Raw genomic sequence first — 17701 nt, forward strand, 5'->3', positions numbered from 1 at the left:
ATCGAGTCCCATGTCGGGCTCCCTGCATGGAGCCTGCTTCTCCCTCTGCCTGTGTCTCTGCCCCCCTCTCTCTCTCTCTCATGAATACATACATAAAATCTTAAAAAAAAAAAAAGGCTGTTTAGAGGATCAAAAATTCCCAACACTAAAGTTAGCCAGCCCCTCACTTTGATTGATTGTATGTGCTTTGTGCATCTTCGAATTAGATCGTGCCCTGTATGCCTCTCTACATACCTCATGCTAATACACATAGGGGCAGCCAAGACTTGTGGAAATGCAAAAGTATAGTCTTCTAAGTTTGACAGCAGGTAAACTATAGAATTTTTCTTTTTTCTAAAGGCAGAAAAAAGGTATGCACAGGAGTCTAGACACACCAAATGAGTCTTCTGCTACCCAGTCCCAGGGTAAGGGGGTGCTCCATCCTTTCTCTAAGGCCCGAGAAACCAGCCACCTGCAGCTGTCCTTGCAGTTGTTATACACAGTTATGGTCACACGGGCAACAAAATACACAGAAGCGGTTAAATTTATCATACATATTTACTTAATCTATACAGAATCGAGTAGATAAAATCAGATTCACATTAGTGAAAAATCTCTACAAAATGTCTTTGAAAAGCAAAACAAGACTGCCTCTGAACAATTCGTATCCTCATGAAAGACGTGGGCTGTAAAAATAAAGCCGTGTGTTTAGCACAAACTAGAAGATCTCTGCATCATTTGTTTTTCACAGTTATTTCCATCTACAGTCTGAAAGAGGTAGATTTTTCTGCAACACCTGAGAATTGAATTGTGATAACCAGGTGTAATAAAGGCAGTTGCATACATAACTAAAAAACGCTGGTCTCAAGACCAAGAAATGTACTCCTAACAAGTCTGAGGATGAAATGGTCCATGATCCAAGACCCAAGTGTTCTCTACTCCTTGGAGTCTACCGCCACTATAAATAATACACAGCAAGATTCCATGATGGTGCAACAAATGCAGTCGAAGTGAATGGGACATTTAAACCTTTTCTGGACCAGCCTAACAGCATTACAGTGTTCTAGAATACGGTGGATACAGGGCGTGCTACAAAGCCACAACACTGGGCTGGTGAGGTGATTGCTTCAGGGGGGTGTCCGCAGAAGGGCCCATTTGTTTTTATTCACAGGGTAATGGGAGGAAAGATTCTGAAGGGACACCTCATGCATCCCAAAGAGAATCGAGCTCCTTTAAATACCATGATCGCATCTAGCTACAAAATACATAGTAAGCCAAAAGCAGCAGGCCAAGGACTGTTAATCACATTGCTTAGAAAGCCCTTGAAAATATGCAACAGGTCCAAGATTTACATCTTCCACACAGGACAAGCACCACAAAGAAACGTGGTGGGCTACACGAATGGCTTTAACAGTAAGAGCTGTACATCCAGCAGAGTTCTTGTGAAACATGATTAGTACTAATTTAAAAGTTGATTATATTTCTGATATATACCTTCGTTTCCTCTAGGGGAAATGAGTCCAACATATCATCTAGTAGCAGAAAGGAATATTTATACGAGGCCGTTGGAGGAGGGGATTGTTTTTGCTTCCGACTCATTTTGACAGTAATGAGAGAACCTGCTCTGTGGTTTTCTTTTCCTCTACCGTCTGGCCCCTTGATTCCTATGACCAATGGCGGAAGCTTATCAGACAACTTTCAATTCTTTCAACCCACTTTAGACCATGAATACAACAGGACTTTACAAGACCGCTTTAAAGAGAAAACCCTTGTTAACTGGACAGAACGGACTCAATTCGGCCCAGTGAGCAATTGCAGTCTCAGTTTGATAGTTTTGCTCCATGAAATGTGCTAGTATCAATTGTGGTAAAGTATTTCAATGCAAAAGTCCAAACTTGCATGGTGTAACCTGACTTATCATTTGCGTAACTCAGCCATATTCAACATCATAACACAGGAAAGTTAAGGAACTAATTCAGAAGTGACATGCTTCATATGGAAAGTTCCCCCAGTCCAAGTAGAGAGACCTTGATAATACTGGCTTTTTTCTTAAAAGGACCGTAACTAAGAAAAGGGGTGAGAACCAGACCAAAAGCATAAGTAATAGATCCAGACTACTTAAGACTCTGCCAAGTCTTCCCACAGTTAATAGTGTGGGTTCCAGTCTTTGTTTTGGAAATAAAACCCGTTGTGGTTAACATGATCCACAATTAAAATTCCCTTTTAAAAAAACCTGGAGAGGGCAGCCCGGGTGGCTCAGCGGTTTAGCACCGCCTCCGGCCCAGGGCGTGATCCTGGAGACCCGGGATCGAGTCCCGCGTCGGGCTCCCTGCCTGGAGCCTGCTTCTCCCTCTGCCTGTCTCTGCCTGTCTCTCTCTCATGAATAAATAAGTTAAAAAAAAAAAAAAAAAGTTAAAAAACCTGGAGAGCTTTGCTATCGGGATTTGCAAAAATAGTTGATCACCAAATTTCAAGTAGCCAGAAGGCATCAAGGTAGCAGAGGGACTTCTGCTTAATGAGAGCAATACACCAACCTCACCCTCCTTGTCTTCAAATGACCACTCCTGACGCTGCCTTCTGTAGAAGGGGAGGACGCCTACCCAAATCCCAACGTGAAAGCCAACATACCACCATACTCCAGGGTGACCATCTGGGGTCCAAGTTCAAACGGGTTCTGGTTCTAACCTGAATCCAAAGCAGTAGTAGTCACATAACATTACCTTGTTTTGTTTGTCCAATGAATTGCCTGTATATGCGACTTTAAAAGTGACAGCTTTATGTACTTAATCTGCCAAAACTTTGAGTATTTGAGGCTTGCAGCCATGTCAATTTGTCAAGTGATAGAAGTATTACCAAAAAGCTAATTTGGATCAAGGATGCTATACTTATTTCTGACCCAACCCAACTTTATTTTTACTTAGCATTTAAATGGGCTAGGAGACAAAACTAATCAGATTTTTTTTTTTAGTATTATTAATTGGGGGGGGCCATGTTTGAATCAATATTGTTTCACATCAAGGAACCATTATCAGAACAAAGTTCCCTTGTGATGATCGGCCCTGTCTCCAGTGAAATCTGAATAGTTCTGTGCAGGGAACAGGGAAACTAGGACAAGGCGATGGTCACATGCATTCCAATGAAGGGAAATGAGGCAGATGTGCAACACGGCTGAGGAAAATGTATAGAGGAAAACTATTCAAAACTGCTAAGCAGCCTCCTGTACCACATAAGTCCAGTAGTTCTAAGAAAATACAGATATGGTAGAAAAAGTAAGAAAATTTTCACCACAAAACCAATAGTTACTACTAACAGAAAGTTATACACAAAATAGAGCTCTCGATACAGTGATCATACTTCCTTTCAGTCAACGGACTCGATACCTGGCCCCGCGCCCGCAGACATGGCCGTTTTCTCCTTCGCGGCCTTGGGTGCAGCCTCCAGGGGGCCTCCAAGGGCGCTTCTGGAAGCAGTGTTCAGCTCCCTGGGGGCCGCCAGGCCAGTGCAGGGCTGTGTCCCAGGCAGCGCCGGGTCTTCGCCCGCAGCTCTCCCGGAGACCTGCTCCTTCAAGACCTCCACCTTCTCGTTGAGCTCGTTCCTCTCGGTCTGAAGAGCCCTGCACAGCTTCTCTAACCGGTCCAGTTTTATTTGAAAGGCCTTGTACTCTTTATCACGGACAGTTTTCTGTAAGGAAAAAAGCGGATTTATGTAACCTCACTGAATACCAATCAGGTTACAGGATACAAAAAAAAAAATGAACCAAACTGAGCCATGTTTAAAAGTGTTTTAGTCCCCCAAGCGCACCGCCTTTCCGCACATACCACCTAACCATGTGGCTAGCTTCGCTGCATACCGATCTGATCTACCTGTACCAGGTGATATTTAACGGCTAATACTGTCCTAGGGTAACAAAATGACCAAAACCCACTTTTAGAAACATTCGGTATTGGTCAACTATAAAAGAAATTCAAGATAGTCCTCACAAAGCTAAAGATGAAAAAAGTAAGGGCCTGATTAAAGAGGAAAGGATTCTTTTCTACATAGATTTCTCTTGTTCTACCAATTTTTAGATAACAAGATTCAAGATGAGATTTTGTGTTTGTAAACGATACATTTCAGCGGGTTAAAAAAAAAACATTTTGCTGCTTCTTTTGAAGACTCAGTCAAGGCAAAAGGAAAGGCACCGAGGAGTTGTCCGCATCCGGCACTGGGCAGTGCGCTCAGGCTTCTGGAGGTGGGCCCTGCAGCCGCCGCCGCCGCACGCTTGTGAGAAAGGCAGATTCTGCAGCCCCACCCCAGAACCAGTCACAGTGGGTGAAACCGAGCCATCTGGGTCTTTCCAAGCTCAAGCGTGATGCAAGCCCCAGCCTGAGAAGCCACTGCTGTAGAGGAAAGCAAAATCTCCGTGCTGTGGCTATCTGCGACAGAAGGCCGCACTCCTCAGCTGCGCGGCGGGAACCTAGTACCTCACTCAGGCCCCCCACCTGCAAGCCTCAAAGACAGCTGCAGGTTCTAGAGAGCCATCCTCCCAGCCCCGGCTCTGGCCAGAGCCCTCAACTACGGCGGTGGGGACACCACATGCCCCCTGCCCTGTTAGGTGCTTGAGCTTCACGAGTCCCCATGACAACACACACACCTTAACCATGGGAAACCTCCTCACCTCTTCAGCCATTTGCAGAAGTGCTTTGTTATTGTTTTCCCATTTGGTACGCCAGATTATTGTTTCTTTTTCCAGTTTTTTAATTTTCTTTGTCATCTGTCAATCAACACAATTGCAAATGTAAATTCGAAGTTCCATTTCTTAGCTCTACCCCCGTCCCACCACAAAAGCTTGCTCTACCCCACCCCCATTGTGGCACCCGCCTCGTCCAGCTGACAGCTGTGCCTGTCCATCGGTGCTAGAGCTGATCTCAGAAGCTCCTACGGTGGCAGCAGCAGGAACCAAGGTAGGGGTTTCAAATTATGAGAAAAACGAGTCTGATCTCAATTTCAGAGGCAGGAGCACATGGAGGAAGGGGTCAGACAGCACACTGAACTCTAGCTTAGGCTGGAGTGCGTCTTTCCTCCCAGCTGTGGTTAACAAGGGACCTCCTTCCCCAGGCTGTACCAAAAACCTGTCCGTGTCAGTTTCCTAGTCATTAAATGAATTCATCTGGTTCTTGGAATGATCGGGGTTTCCAGCTCCCCCAAAGACTCAGAATTGGTGATCTCCCACAAACCTCCAAGACCACATCAGTTTCAGAACTATAGGCAGTGTCACTTCGGTAACACTCCAGTGAGCAAGAAAGAGACCGTAGTGTATCATCAGCTTTGGGCATTCTCAGCACTCACGAGGCTGACTTCAGGTTCGGCTAAGATAAAACATGCCCCCAATAAGGGGAACATTCTTAAACCTAGACTTCAAGAACCCAGTTTTCAGAAATCACAGTGAGACTTCTCTGTGCCTGTCACTGAGCCCCATTTTCAAGATTCCTTCATGCACTGTTGACTGTGCCCCAGCTCTGATTCCAGGTGGGGCACTGAGCCAGGTGCTGTTATAAGGGACACCAGGATACAACCCTGTGCTGAGTGGGTCATTACCCACAAAACTGTAACACAAGGCAGGGTGGGACAAAGGCCATGGGAAGAACTCATGAAGACCTGGGTTTGGTGCTAAGCCACGAGCAGAGAGGATAGCGAGCGGAGCGCATGACTCCAGCTCCGTCCGGCCCCCATGGTGAGCACTGGCCGGCTATGGCACTTGCTGTGTAGAAGAGTGGCCCTCGAAGGACTCTTCGGGCAGAACGAAGACGCACCTCACCAAATTCTCCAGACTACTGAGTCTAAAAATACCTGAAGGTGGTAATTTGAGCACTTAAACATGGCCAAAGCGCCGTCTGAAATACTCCTCTTTATGGAGGGTAGGTATTTTTGTCATTTTTAATGAGGAAGACCCAGAAAGGTTAAACACTTGCCCACAGTCACGCATTATATGATGTAATTGGGACATTACCCAGAGCACACACTCCCAGCCACTATAGAAGATCTAGTCATCTACTGAATGCTTTCAAAGTGCCAGGCTGTACTTCTCCCCGACCCACCACCATTTTATAAAGCTCCATTTGAAGGGGAACGTGCCACATAAAATAAGGATGAATGGATGAATGGACAGACAGATGGATATGTATGGAAATATTCTGGTTCTCCGCTTGGTATCAAGGATATCGCTTTCCTTAATGTAGGCAGGAAAATTAAGCAGAAGCCAAAGAATGAATGTGTGTGGTTGAAGGAGAAAAAATTCAGTGGGAGTACAGCTAAAAGAAAAAAGCTAAAAATGTATAAACACCAGGACACCTGGCTGGCACAGGTGCAGAGTATGTGACCCTTGATCTTGGGGTTGTGAGTCTGAACCCCACGTTGGGTGTGGAGATTACTTAAAAATAAAATCTTAGGGGACCCCTGGGTGGCTCAGCGGTTTAGCACCTGCCTTTGGCCCAGTGTGTGATCCTGGGGTCCCAGGATCAAGTCTCACACCGGGCTCCCTGCATGGAGCCTGCTTCTCCCTCTGCCTGTGTCTCTGCCCCTACCCCCCTCTGTGTCTATCATGAATAAATAAAATCTTTAAAAAAAATAAATAAAATCTTAAAAAAAAGGAAGCACAGACATATTTTGGTTCATTACAGATATGTAAAATATAAGTACACATATTCAATTACATATATATACAATTACTGTTCTGGGCTTGGATGTCTTTAATCTCCAAAATCACAGAGCTCTGTGAAAGAGGGGTGGGGTGTCACTTGAGTGAATACAACAAAAAACACAACAAAAAAGAAACCACTTTGTGTGTAACAACAAACTATTTAATAGAGGAATTCACTTTATTAAAGATAGTGTTTAAGAGCATAGAGATTACTAGCTACATGGGGCACACCAAAGGGGAAAATGACGAAATGGGATGCCACTGGAGGATCAGAAAAGAGGAAATGAAGACTACTTGTAACAACGTCAACTCATCCAGGTAGTGATCATGCTTAAAACAGCTTCTTCTATAAATTCCCTTTTAGGTAATATTCTACTAAAAATATGCAAAAATACCTTTTCCATTTCCTGCCGGAAGGTTGTAAACAGTTCGTTGCTTTTTGCCATCGTAGTCTGGAATTCTTCAAACTTATCCATATAAAGAGAAAGCTAAAGAAGAAAAAAGTATGAAATATTCTGAGTTCTAGGTAAACAATTTAAACATTCCAAAAGACTTTCTAAAAGGACATAATATGGTTGGTTACACATTAGTTACTTATTACAAGTGACAGAAATAAACACGCACCCAGCCCCTGGCTACTAGACAGAGACAGCTGAAGTTCTATAACCCACTGAAATTCACTGCAACTTAAACATCTTCAGATGTAAATACTAAAAATGTACAAATATTTACTATCTCCAATCCACCAATTATAATAAAAACTAAAGGATGTAGTTGGTATAACTACAAATTTCATATAACTAATCCTTCATGAACTACCCTCTCTCCTTATATTTGAAAAATTGTCCGTGGAAAAAGAACTTTCTTTTAGAATACCACCTGTACAGTTCTTAGCTTGATATCAAGGATAGCTCTTTCCTTAACAAAAGAAACAGAAGACAAAGCACTGGCTTGGTAGCGGGGGAGAAAGAATTCAGTGGGATGAGGTCCTTTTGATTGGTTTGGGTCTTGGGGACCATGGCTCTAAAGTTCAAATATTGGAAATTATCCTGCTTATAATAACCTTAATAATAACCCTGGTGTGTTGTAGAATATTAAAAGCTTTAAATGCATGTTCATAGCTTTTTTTCTTGAAGATGGAATATCCAGGTAGACTGCCCCATCTGAGAGCTCAAGGCTGGCCCACAGTGGGTAGTTAGTAAGTGGGAACTACCATCACACCTGGATTTACATGCCTGCCTTACAGAACACTGGGTCAACCAACACCAATTTGACTCCGTCCTCAACAAATGCTGGAAACGGACATGGTAAGAGCATAGAATGAGACCAACTTTTGACGAGAGCCACATTTAGGGACTAGGAAAAGAAAGATGTGACAGCAAAGGAAATAAACTAATCAGATTAACACAACTCAGGGTAACAGAGATCACAGACAACAGAAGTTGCAACGGTAACAGTCCAACAGAATCAGCTGCCTGGGAGCTTCATAGAAGGATCCTCTGGTGCTTTGCACTGGACTTAGCAATGACTCCCACATTAAAGTCTATCTTCCAAAGCTTATACAAATAGACTTTATATGCCTTTCCCACATTAATACTCTTCTCCATTTATATGGACAACTGAGTTTATAGAGCTAATAAGGGGTTCAAATTCCCTAGAATCAATCTAGCACAATCCTAAGATACAGTGGAAAGTTCTAAAGACTTCTTGAATTTTCACTCTAGGTTAGGTTAGCTACAGGAAAAGAGCATCACCACATCGTAAAACATGCCCAAAGACAAACTAGCATTGAGAAGAGGTACTCCTAAAGATTCGGACCAGTCTCCATGTATCTGCATTTTAGAGACCGTACATTACGTATACATTAATTACATAATAAACTTAAAATGAATAATATTTTTTCAACAGAACGTATCTAGTTACTTGGAAAAGGGTGAACTATCTATAGGTAAACACTTTACTTGTCCATAAAGACACAGGAAGTCTTTCCTGTACTTTTTCTTTGAGTGGGGAGGCAGCCTCTGCTACCCTTACTCCACATAAGACAAACACCGAGAAAGACTGCATTAGACAAACTCAAAAGGAGTTTGGGTTGAAAAGCAAGGAAGCAACAAAGAAAAGCCTCGGTCCAGATGGTCTCACGGGTGAATTCGGCCAAACACATAAAGAACGAAAGCCAATTCTTCTTAAAGTCTTCCGAAAAACTGAAGAGAAAGGACCTCCTCAACTCATTCTATGTAAGGTTAGCCTTCACTCTGGTATCAAAGCCTGATAAGGATGCCAGAAGAAAACTATAGGCCAACATCCCTGATGAATATAGTTGCAAAAAACCAAAATACTAGCAAACCAATTTCAATTGCACATTAACATCATCCCTGTGATGATGCAAGGATCATTCAACATACACAAAGCAATAAATGTGACATTCTACATTAATGAAGGAGAAAAATCATGAGATTATCTCAATAAAGTACAGAAAATGCATTTGACAAAATACAACATCCATTCACGATATAAATACTCAACAAACTGGGTATAGGAGCATACTTCAATGTAATAAAGGCCATACATGATAGACCCACTGCTAACATCGTACTCAACAGTGAAAGGTTTAAAGCTTTCCTTCTATGATCAGAACAAGGCAAGGATTCCCACCCTCACCACTTCAATTTAACACGGAATTCCTAGCCAGAGCAATTAAGCAAGAAAAATAAAAGGCATCCAGATCAGAAAGGAAAAAAATAAAACTGTAATGTCTGCTGGTGACATGATCTTATATATAGAAAATCTTGAAGACTCCACCAAAAAAATTTATTAAAGTTTCAAAATGTGAAACCAGCATACAGAAATCAGTCTCATTTCTATACACTAACAAAATATCTGAAAAAGAAATTTTAAAAACCCTATTTACAATAGCATCAGAATAAAATACTTAGAAATAAATTTAACCAAGGATATAAATCAATCTACTCACTGAAAACTAAGACACTGATGAAAAAATTTGAATACAAAGTGGAAGATATCTTGTGTTCATGGATCAGAAGTTAATATTATTAAAATGTCCACACTACCCAAAGCCATCTATATTTAATCCTTATCAAAACCCCAATGGTACTTTTACAGAAATAGAAAAAAAAATCCTAAAATTTGAATGGAACCACAAAGAGCTGGGATAGCCAAAGCAATCTTGAGAAAGGACAAATCTGGATGGAGGCACCATGTTCCCTGACTTCAAACTATACCACAAAGCTAAAGCAATCAAAACAGTATGCTACCAGCATAAAATCAGACACAGACCAAAGGAACAGAGTTGAGAGCCCAGAAATAAACCCATACAATAGGGTCAACCAATATTTGAAGGGAGCCAAGAATACTCAATAATGAAAGGATAGTCTCTTCAATAAATGGCATTGGAAGACTGGATGCCTGTCTTAATACTATTCGCAAAGATTAAAGACTTAAACATAAGACCTGAAACCATAAAACTCCTGGAAGAAAAAAAACATAAGTAAAAAACTTGAAAATGGTCTCAGAAATTTTGGCTATGATACCAAAAACACCAGCAACACAAGCAGAACTCAACAAGTGGGACTACAGTGAACTAAAAAGCTTCTGCAGAGCAAAAGAATCAAGAAAATGAAAAGGCAACCCATGGAATAGGTAAAAATAACTGCAAACCACACATCTGATAAGGGATTAATATACAAAACAGATGAGGAATTCATGCAATTCAATAGCAAAAAAACAAATATAATCCAATTAAAAAATGGACAGAAGACTTGAATTAACATTTTTCCAAAGACCTACAAATGGCCCACAGGAACATGAAAAGGTGCTCAATACCACTACTCATCAGGGAAATGCAAATCAAAACCATAATGAGATGTCGTCTCACACCTGTTAGGATGGCTATTATAAAACAGACAAGAGATGACAAATACTGACAAGGGTGTGGAGAAAAGGGAACTCTTACGCACTGTTGGTGGGAAGGTAAGTTGGCACAGCTACTATGAAAACCAATATGGAGGTTTCTCAAAATTAAAAATAGAACTACTGGGGCAGCCCGGGTGGCTCAGCGGTTTAGCGCCACCTTCAGCCCAGGGTGTGGTCCTGGAGACCTGGGATCGAGTCCTGCGTCGGGCTCCCTGTGTGGAGCCTGCTTCTCCCTCTGCCTGTGTCTCTCTGTGTCTCTCTCATGAATGAATAAAATCTTTAAAACAAATAAATGAATAAATAAAAATAGAACTACTGTGTAATCTAGGAATCCTACTTCTGGCTATATAGCTGAAGGAGATAGAATCACTATCTGAAAGAGATATATATGAACACTTCTGTGTTCATTGCCAGCAATATCCAAAACAGCCAAGATATGGAAACTACCTAAGTGCTTACTAACAGATGAATGGATAAAGAAACTGTGATATATATATATATATATATACACACACACACACAATGGAGTATTATTTAGCCATTAAAAAAAAAAAAAAGAAATCTTGTCATTTGTAACAGGATGGACCTTTAAGGGATTATGCTAAGTGAAATAAGCCAGAGAACAGACACTGTATGATCTCACTTATATATGGAATCTAAAAATAAGCCAAACCCCTAGAAACAGCAAGTGGAATGGTAGTTGTCAGGGGCTGATGAGAGGGGGAAATCTGAAGATGATGGTCACAGGGTACAAGTTTTCAGTTATAAAAAGAGTAAGTTTGGAGAATCTAATGTACAGCACAGTGACTATACTTAACAATAATGTATCATATACTTAGAAAAGAAAAAGTAGGGAGAGCCGCCATTAAAATCACCATCTCCACAGCTCTGAGACTAGAACTGTATGGCAGTTAATAGGCAGTCTTTAAAGTAGGTTATGTGCTCACAGCACAAAATTCTGAAGATTTTAAGTTCAACTGTATGAAACTGCCATTTTAGTAGGTCAAAGGAGTATCAGCAATTTCATATAATTCAACTTAATACAAAAGAGCTATAATCTTAATATTTGTTTTTCTTTAGTTGGAAATTAACAGACACACGTGGAAAGAGACTGAGAAAGGGAGGAAATACCTGGGATATTGGAAAGGGGACACTGCAGACAGCATCACCAACCGTCCCAGTCTGCCTGAGACCTAAGTGTTTCCTGGGGCACGGGACTCAGTGCTAAAACCAGGAAAGTCCTGGGCAAATCAGAATAAGCTGGTCACCCTAAACTAAGAGGGAAATTCCAAGAGGGACACATGATCCACTCTCAGTTCTGGCTGGGAACAAGCACAAGCATCTTAGAGAAGATTCAAGGTATATATCAAATGAGCCATAGTTGCTGTTGTTTTTTTAATAACAAATGCTACTATCCCCTGCTGTCAAGTTACCTGCTGTTTTAGTTGTACTTCTTGCTGTTTCATTTGTTCATATTTGTGCCTCGATTCTGTTGCTTCTTTTAATAACTAGAAAACAGAAACATTCTGGCAAAATACTAATAGTAATTACAAATATGACTATGTCAAATGACCAGAGAGAGACTTAGGCTTAATCCTTCCACTCATTATTTTAGCAAGAACTACAAGTCTATAGATAAAACTTTCAGTTATATCAATTGTTCATTACCTATTATCTTCAATCTGTTCCACTTGTTAACACTCAGAAATGTTGGAATAATCTTTTACTGCTTAGAAAGAGTACCCTGGAAACCTAAGAATAGGTTTACAAAACTCGAGACTAAATTGTTATGTTTCAGGTGAAAATAATTAGAAGTCTGGTATTAGCAGAAAACGTGACTAGGAATCTTGACATCATCTAGGTGACTAGAAAGCCACTCTACTCCTTGAGAGTCAAGATGAGGCAGAGTGAAAGGATACAGAGCAAGGCAATGAAATCAGAGACCAGTTTCTGATCACTTCTTAAATAGAAAGGGAGAAGTGGATGAAAGCTTTTATACACTGGGTTTTTAAGAAAATTATATAGTGAAATTGCATAGTAATAAGCAACTGCTGAAATTCAGTCTCTGAAGTAAAATGTCACACATAGTCCAAATAAGCCCTAAAAAGTCATTATACCAACTACAAAGTATATACATGTAATCTATGTACATGTGTGTGACTGTATGAAACTTATACTCCCACTTTGGAAAGAACAACTGTTTCTTCAATTACGCACAGGATACTTAGTTCTCGCAGAAGGATTGTGCTGTATGAAAAATAGGTCTCTTTTAAGCCTAGACTCACACTCAACATGGTAAGTTCACAGCATGAGGGCCACTCACAGAGTCTTCATACCAGGCTCTCCTCAAAGCCTACACTACTTGAGTGAAAGCTGGATGAATAGTCCTCATTGCCATAATCACTTCTCACTTTTTTTTGGTTAAGTACATAAAGCTGAATTTGCAGATGTTAAATATACATACCCAATGAGATTCCACTGTATTCACAATTACTGACAGGCAATATAGTCTGAACATACACTCTGGGAACGATGCTGAGTGATTAGGCATAGAGAATTCTGTTAAAATTTTATCAGAAAATTATACCAGAGTAAGTAGACAAATAGTTTCCCTAGTTTCAAGTTATTTGTTTGGAACAAAATATAACAGTATACAGGAGACCAGTGTTTGGTAAGCTTGATATTAAATTGAACTGCCAAATGTGATGTGCTCAATATTGGTATAGTTCTTGAACATGGTGACCATTACACAAAAGAAGTGAAATAACCACAAAAAAGTCAAATGAGTGCAGATCTTTCCACTAACTTGGTCTAATCTCTCCAGTGTATCTTCTGTATAAAAACAAAACAAAACAACAACAAAAAAATACTTTCTAACACACACATGCCCTTCTCAGTCTAGAACAAAAAACCAGTTAGCATGACCCAGGTACTATATTAAGTTTAAATAATAGAAGTTTAAATGTTTTAAAATGGCTTTGATTATAATTTTGACAAAAAAAAATCTTTTTTTAAGAAAGAGAACTTACAAACTCTCTCTCTCTTTGATGTTTTTCATCAGCTTCTTTTATTAGCTGTGTCGTCTGCTGAAGCTTGGCATCCACAAGCTGTTGTTGTAATTCCTTATGTTTGAATACTTTATCAATATGCTATGGGAGAAGTAAAATTTCTTCCATCACTTAATGAAAAAGGAACACAATGATGAGCAAACAGCACAAGTTACAAAACTTTGCTTATTATCACACTGCTTTTCCTGCTTATACCACCACAGCCAAGGACACTGGGTCCCCGTGCTTGCGGAAGCATGTGCTTTCCTTCACCTTGCAAGCCCTCCTACACTACATTTGCAGTAAGGGAGCCTTCTTGCTACTATCCTGTACCCCCTTCTCCCTTTTGGAGGTGGGCTGTCAAGGAGCTTCATCAGCCATATACTTGTACTTCCTATTTCTGCCCTACAATGGAAAATGAGGCTCAAAGTGTATCAAGAAAAAGATGGATGAGGAGATCAAACTGTTCAACTCACAGACTAGACGCAGTAATTCCTGGATCTTTCTCTTCCCTTTAAATTTCCCCAAATTTCTCAGTTGGAGGCAGCATGCTGTCACATGACAGTTGGAGTGGCCCCAGGTCAAATCCTGGCTAGTGTGTGGCCTGGGGAAGCCATTCCCCTTGCTGAGTTTCAGCGCCCCCCTCTGAGTGAGGGGGAATCATGCTCTAATGCAGAGTGGTCTAAGCCAGTGCAGTGGTTATGCTGGGTAAGGTACCCAGTGCTCAGCACGTGTTAGAGATTTGGTAAAACGTCATTATAATTTCCAAATGAAATTGTTCAGTGGTTATTTATGTGCAATAAAGTCATGAGAACATCCCTTCTCAGATGTAGAAAGAGTAACTCTTCCTGACCAAAGAACATTTGATAACATCCAAAATAAGTAAGATTTGTGCTCACTTCGACAGCACATATACTAAAATTGGAACAATACAGAGAAGCAGAGCATGGCCCCTGCACAAGGATGACATGCACATTTGTGAAGTGTTCCATATTTTTGACCATGTGATGTGAGGAGCACTGGGTGTTATACGCAACTGATAAACTATTGAATACTACATCTGAAACTAATGTGTACTATATGTACACATTATATATATATTCTATATATATGTTGAATTTAAATAAAAAACAAGACTCACATGCAATGTGATTTAAACATACATAATTTTCAAGTTTTCTACATCTATGATGTGGCAGATTGTCACTTTAAAAAAAAATTATTTATTCATGAGAAACACAGAGAGGAGAGAGAGAGGCAGAGACACAGGCAGAGGGAGAAGCAGGCTCCATGCAGGGAGCCCGATGTGGGACTCGATCTGGGGTCTCCGGGATCACGCCCTGGGCCGAAGGCGGCGCTAAACCGCTGAGCCACCCAGGCTGCCCCAGACTGTCATATGAAACAAAACCAAAAGAATAATTTTGGGAAAATGGAGGGCTTTATAATCTAATACAAAAATTTATTCTCTAAGATAAAAAAGTTCCTTCAATAAACATTCTGTAAGAAAAAAAAAAGAATGAAGAGGAAATCTTTATGTTACAGACTCAAGATCAATCAACCAGTGAAACAGATGGGCTTTATTTAGACCTTGATTGAAACAGCTTAAAAAAAAAAAAAGGCATGCAAGGGGGACTTCAGAAAATTGAACAATGATTCGATATTTAACATTAAGTAATTACTGTTAACTTTTTTAGGTGTGAAAATCATATTGTGGTTGTGCTTTAAAAAAAATCCTTATCTTTTTGAGGTACACCCTCAAATATATATGAACAGAATAGTAGGACACCATGAGGTTGTGTCAAAATAACCAACGGCAGGGTGATGGGAAGAAAGCTGAAACTATGGTTTCATCTGCTAAAACCAGATGACATATTCTCTACTTTTAAGTCTATATTCTCCATTAAAAAAAAAAAAAAAAAGCACAAGGCAGAGAAGAGTGATTAAAAAGAAAATCTTTTCAGTAACAGTTTTTAGGGGCGCCTGGGCGGCTCAGTCAGTCGAGCTTCCAACTCTTGATTTTTGGCTCAGGTTATGATCTTGGGGTCATGAGATCGAGCCACAGGTTGGGCTCCTTGCTCAGTAGGGAGTCTGCTTGAGATTCTCTCTCTCTCTTAAATAATAAACAATCTTTAGGGCACCTGGGTGGCTCAGTCAGTTAAGTATCTGCCTTCGGCTCAGGTCATGATTCCAGGGTCCTGGGATCAAGCTCGTGCCGGGCTCCCTTGCACAGTTGAGTCTGCTTCTTCCTCTCCTTCTGCCCCCTCCCCACTCTTGTGCTCTCTCTTGTTCTCTCTCACTCGCTCTTTCTCAAAAATAAGTTTTTGAAGGTCTGAATGTAAGACTCTAAGTTAGTATGATCTAAAGTTTGCCTTCAAAACTGGATACAATAACCCATAGAGGTACCAATCTTTTTTTTTTCTTTAATCAGCTATTTTAATCTACTTACATAGGGTTACAACACACATAAAAGCATATTTCCCTAACTTCAAAGGCAGCGAATGCACTATTTAAAGTCTGATGCCTCTAATTCTGTCCATCTGACCTCTAAAAATGAGGAATCTTAAAAAAAAAAAAAAAAGGCTATTGCCTATTTGCTTTTAATAGACACTACCTCTGAACTTTCCAACTAGCTTGAAAAAGTCTTAATTGGAGGCCAATGACCAAGATTGGCAGGCATGGATCGTTCCAATAAACTTTACTTCAATGGGTATGAGAGCTTGGAAATAGGTTCTATTTTTCCTCCCAAATAGTATAAAACCCCCATTCAAAAAAAAAAAAAAATTAAAACAAAGGTGTAATACAACGGTAATGTAGACTGTACAGATTATCATCGATGTCTGAGTTACAGCATTATTTGGAGGCCAAATATTTATTCATTATTAGTGTAGATAAGGAGAAAAATTTGTATGCTAAGAACACCATCTTCTGGGATCCCTGGGTGGCGCAGCGGTTTGGCGCCTGCCTTTGGCCCAGGGCGCGATCCTGGAGACCTGGGATCGAATCCCATATCGGGCTCCTGGTGCATGGAGCCTGCTTCTCTCTCTGCCTATGTCTCCGCCTCTCTCTCTCTCTCTGTGTGACTATCATAAATAAATAAAAATTAAAAAAAAAAAAAAAAAGAACACCATCTTCTAATATCAAGTGGAAGACTAGTAGTACTTAACACGTCTTTAAGAAACTGCCTCACCTACCCAAATGTATGGACTCCTCAGCTATCTAAGTGATGACCCCCAAGACTCCTGTTCCCAGTGGCTGAGTTTTTCCAAAGAAAAGCCCAATGTCCACTATGCAGATATAAAAGTTCTAAAATATTCCATGACGGGAGTTTTCCTCTGATACCAAATGATGAAAAGTTCTTGCTAATAATGAGAAGCTGTCTAAAGCAATAAAACGGCTTTACCTCCTCTCTCAGGGCATACTGTTCAATGAGCTTCTTTAGCTTCTCCCCCAGTTCAATATTCTCCTGACGGAGTTTGGCGTTGTGTAGGTCATGCTGTTCCAGCTGGGCTTGGATTTCATTTAAAGTAATTTGGAAGTGTGCAGTGGCTTCTTTACGTCTTTCTTCCTCCTCTCGTGCCTGCTGCATATTTTCTTCCTTATTATCCAAAATAATTTCTGTTAATGGTATAGACCTATAGAGAAGATGCTTGTAAAAGAAGCTGCTGCTATGGGGGTTGTTATTGCTACCCTGAAGTGTTGCTTCTGAACTACCATTCCTTTCCTTTGACCAGAAGATGCTCATTTAATAAGCAGGCAGCTTTTCTTAAGTAGATAATCAGAGATGCAAACTGCCCTGCTGGAAAATGAGTGCCACCTGTCAATCTAAAATTCATCATCCTGAAAATAAATAAATACATTTAACTCAATGCATTTTACTGAAAGAGCTTGCCACACGGCCAGCTCTCCACCGTAGTTTCCCAAATACTCTCCTCACCAGTTACACAAAAGCATCTTAAATCTGCCTGACGAGAGAGACCCTTCCTGCAGCTTACTTTCTGGGTTACACCTAAATCCCTACAAGGCAAGGGACTAAAGGAATCCGTGTCTTGAAAACCTTACTTCC

General features: G+C 40.6%; 1 protein-coding gene and 1 non-coding gene across 6 annotated transcripts in view; one reads left to right on the top strand and one right to left on the bottom strand.

Annotated features, from left to right (window-relative positions):
* Window positions 1–518: 518 nt before the first annotated feature.
* TXLNG (taxilin gamma) overlaps window positions 519–17701 on the bottom strand; it is a 55941-nt gene continuing 38758 nt past the window's right edge. For 4 of the 5 annotated variants that reach the window (XM_072816252.1, XM_072816257.1, XM_072816254.1 and 1 more), the window contains 6 exons: window positions 17039–17233; window positions 13621–13740; window positions 12025–12099; window positions 7054–7146; window positions 4637–4732; window positions 519–3660 (listed from right to left, as the gene is read on the bottom strand). In XM_072816252.1, coding sequence (XP_072672353.1) covers window positions 3340–3660; window positions 4637–4732; window positions 7054–7146; window positions 12025–12099; window positions 13621–13740; window positions 17039–17233 — 900 coding nt within the window. In that variant the 3' untranslated portion in view covers window positions 519–3339. The remainder of the gene's footprint in view (window positions 3661–4636; window positions 4733–7053; window positions 7147–12024; window positions 12100–13620; window positions 13741–17038; window positions 17234–17701) is intronic. The other variant, XM_072816253.1, reaches the window with a different exon arrangement.
* On the top strand, window positions 14530–14636 carry LOC140628849 (U6 spliceosomal RNA). The gene has a single exon (XR_012026784.1). It is a non-coding gene; the product is annotated as a U6 spliceosomal RNA (small nuclear RNA).

Source organism: Canis lupus, chromosome X, assembly GCF_048164855.1.
Source record: "Canis lupus baileyi chromosome X, mCanLup2.hap1, whole genome shotgun sequence".
Lineage (NCBI taxonomy): Eukaryota > Metazoa > Chordata > Mammalia > Carnivora > Canidae > Canis > Canis lupus.